This window comes from Quercus lobata, chromosome 1 (assembly GCF_001633185.2).
Source record: "Quercus lobata isolate SW786 chromosome 1, ValleyOak3.0 Primary Assembly, whole genome shotgun sequence".
NCBI classification, from domain to species: domain Eukaryota; kingdom Viridiplantae; phylum Streptophyta; class Magnoliopsida; order Fagales; family Fagaceae; genus Quercus; species Quercus lobata.
The window spans coordinates 48,506,691-48,510,651 of NC_044904.1; the positions used below are offsets into that span (position 1 = coordinate 48,506,691).

The following is a 3,961-nucleotide window of genomic DNA, read 5'->3' on the forward strand; positions in this document are numbered from 1 at the left end:
AATGCTCAAGTTTGGGTAAAAGTTAGGCCAAGGCTTCGAAGCTGTAGGACATGGGAGCCCTGCTCTAATTGAACTCTTAGTTAACAAAGGAAGATTTGATTTGGGGTATGAACCCACCCATGAAGAACTCTTTCAAGCTTCCAGAGGAAAGAAAAGGAAGTGTGCCACTTCAGGGATGTCTATTTCCCATATTAAGGCCACGTTTCTAACCTCGACTAAGGTCATTATGCCAAAACCTTTCAAGGAACTAGAAGATGAAAAGCCTAATCTGGCTTGCATTATTCTGCTCTGTCCCAAAGAGTTCTCCGGGAATGCTATCATATCTTCTGAAGATGATCCAACTTCTACTATTCGACTAGGGATGCCAAGCGAGATAGCAGGCCTTTGGACCATTGAGCCTTGATTTGTGGTAGCACGAACTGAGTAAGGAGTATTCCATCATCGAATGATTGGGCCTCTCGATCACCTGAAAGGATTGGAATAACATATTTAGTTTGTTTTGCATGCTTATGTTGTTTCCTGCTTTATTTGTATTCTCTATTCATTTCCCCAATTTTTTTCCCAAAAAACAACCAAAAAGAGTATTTCCCTTTGATTATTATCAGGCATGAACCTTGATTTCCCCTACCCATAATCCATCAATGAAATATTCAATGTATTATTCTAGAAAATTCTTGCAACTCTCTTTATTTGCTTTCCTATGAATATGTGTGTGCAAATTATCTTATGTTTCTCTGTATATGTTCCGCACTATAGGATCTGTTTTGATTCCCAAGTGGGTACATCGTCCCTATGCCATAACGAGACTGTAGATGATGTAAATGAGACAATAGATTTGGATCATGATGTTGAAGGATTGGAAGAGGTTCCGAACTTACCTCGAGACATCCTAGAAGCTTTGAACAAAGAGAGTGAAGGGTCCAAGCCCAATATAGAAGTGAAGGGGTGATAAACCTTGTCAAGGAAGGCGAGAAAGAAAAACCCTTTAACTAATCATATGCAGCGGAAAATTAACTAATCTACTTCATTCACAATTAATAACATATACTATGTAAATTTCAGAATTTAAGAATAAGAGAGCATACCTTGGTGCGGTGAAATTCAAAACCAAAGAATAGAAGTATTTGGGAACACTTTTAATCTTCACTCTAATTCCACTTATGCCCAAGAAGTGTGGTCTCTCAATCAGTTTATATGTATGTGTTCAAGGGAGAATAAGAGAGTGGCCTACACTCACATACACACCATTTCATTCAATACAAAATTCTGTATGTTTCTCTCCTTATATATAACTTATTATCAAATTGGGCTAGCCTTTTGGGCCATTCCAATTGGGCTTTAGTATGTGCCTTGGAGTGGGACCAAAAGGGACAAACAAGACACTGGCTCCAATAGTTTTTGGGCCTTTCTGTCAACTCTTGACAAGCCCAAAATTACTATAAGTTATATTTAATACCACTATATAAATATAATTGCAATCTATGCCTTATTAATAAATTATATCCCAAGACTTTATTATACATACAACCCCTACATTAAAATATTTGTAGTAATACAAAGTTATGAATGTTGACTGCCACTTTGAAAATTACTATATCTTAATCCTTGAGTATGTGGTTTAATCCTTTAATTTATTCATCATATATTTATGAAATCCAATTACATAAATATATACTTTAGTAACTTCTTAATAAAGTGGCTAGGCCTAACACTTCGAATAACCAAAACTCATTAAACTTATCTCAAGGGAATATTTTATATCTCCGTTAACAGATTATGAATTCCATCTTGAGAATATATGTTCTCTCAACATTAAATGTGGTTGCCCAACATACTGGGGTTTTGATCGTGACTTTAGATCTCATTCCTGATATATCAAAGCAACCTACACTTCATGATTAGGTTCATTATTCTCTTAAGATTAAAAGTTAATGTAAATAGAAGTCGTGAGATTTATTATTCATTTGATAGTCGTTAGTAGAATAATAAATCTCACAGCGGTCTAGTTCAATATGTCTTAACACTTAAAACATATTAACATATCAACTAGAAGTCTCCACTTCCATGATCAAGACAAATCATCTTAGTTGATATGTTATAGTCTTCGCAGATGAAATGCCCAATTTCATCATCGACTACGAACTAAAATTCTGAGTTTACAAAGAACTTGTGATTTATATCCTCTATAATTAAATCATATACTGTGCATCTCATGGACTATATGATAATGTCCAAATATTCATGTTATTATTATTTTTGATAATAATAAAACAAGTTTATTAATCAAAACATAATGTCATACATAGCATCATACAATAAGATTTAAATGGCACATATCCTAACAATCTCCCACTTGCCCTAAAGACTATTGTGCACTAATCTAACTCCCATTCCCTCCAAATGTGACTTAAAAGTCCTTTGGGTCAAGGCTTTGGTAAAGGGATATGCTAGATTATTTGCACTATCAATCTTTGCTACTACTACATCTCCTCGAGCAACAATGTCTCGTATGATGTGGTACTTTCTTTCAATATGTTTTCCTTTCTTGTGATTTCTTGGATCCTTGGATAGTGCAACCACTCCACTATTTTTATAGAACAATGTGATAGGAATTTGCTCAATTTTCACAACACCAAGATCAAAAAGGAATTTCTTAAGCCAAAGAGCTTCCTTTGCCGCTTCACAAGCAGCAACATATTCAGCTTCCATGATGGACTTAACAATACAAGATTGCTTAACACTCCCCCAACTTATGGCTCCACCTCCAAAGGTGAACACACAACCTAAAGTGAACTTTTTGAAATCAAGATCTAACTAAAAATCTAAATTTGTATAACCAATAGGAATCAAATCCTTACTATGCTAAACAAGCATATAATCTCTCGTTCTCCTTAGATACTTGAGAATATGCTTTACAGTTGCCAATATTTAAGTCCTGGATTTGATTGATATTGGCAGACCATGCCAACTGAATAACAGATATCCAGTCTAGTACAAAGCATGGCATACATGAGACTTCCCACTGCAGAAGCATAGGGAATTTGTGAGATCAACTACATCGCCATTGAGAAGACGTGTTGCACCATAGTGTGGGCCTCACGCAAGCCACAACAGTATATGCTTTACTATACCCAGTGGCTCATTTCCCGTATGGATCCCATTAAGTACGTCTTTGAAAAGCCAGCTCTTTTAGGGAAGGTCTCTCGTTGGCAAATGTTGCTCTCCGAATTTGACATTGTGTTTGTGACAAGAAAGGGCCAGGCCATAGCCAACTACCTAGCAGACCTGTCGCTGAATGATCCAAAACTTTTAGAATCCCTCTTCCTTGATGAGGATGTCATGGCACTAAAGCTAGAACTAGACAGTGTGAAAACATGGCGTTGGAAGCTTTATTTTGATGGAGCCACCAATTTTACCGAAAATGGAGTGGGAGCGGTCTTAGTTTCCCCCAAGGGCCAACAAATCCCTATTTTGGTCAAGTTGAATTTTGATTGCACCAACAACATCACAAAATATGAAGCATGCATAGTCGGCCTGCAAGTGGCCCAAGAGTTCGGTGCCTATGACTTGAGTGTCTTTGGAGATTCCTTGTTGATCATCTCCTAAGTCGAAGGAAAATGGCAAGTCCGAGACACCAAGTTGATTTTGTATCAGAAATTTGTCAAACACTTGATTCCAAAATTCTAAAAAATCACATTTGCCTATTTGCCCCGAGCAAATAACCAGTTTGTAGACACCTTGGCTACTCTAGCTAGCATGGTCAAGTTGTCCAAAGAAGATGATATGTGGCAATTACGCATAGAAGTCCGTAGCATTCTAGCCTATTGCATGAACATCGAAGAATGCATGAGTGTTGAAGCCGAAGCCGATAGAAAGCCATGGTACCATGATATCAAGGCTTACATCAAGAATGGCCAATACCCATCTAGTGCAAAGGACAATGAAAAAAAGTTTATTCGAT

At 37.0% G+C, this 3,961-nt stretch overlaps 1 protein-coding gene across 1 annotated transcript; it reads left to right on the forward strand.

Moving 5' to 3' along the window:
* Positions 1–3,150: 3,150 nt before the first annotated feature.
* Positions 3,151–3,606, forward strand: LOC115955063. The gene has a single exon (XM_031073105.1). It carries the CDS (start codon positions 3,151–3,153, stop codon positions 3,604–3,606), a length of 456 nt encoding a protein of 151 aa, XP_030928965.1.
* The last annotated feature ends 355 nt before the right edge of the window (positions 3,607–3,961 follow it).

Excerpts from the sequence above, each read along its gene's own strand:
- LOC115955063 (XM_031073105.1), top strand. The coding sequence starts at position 3,151 with ATGGATCCCATTAAGTACGTCTTTGAAAAGCCAGCTCTTTTAGGGAAG.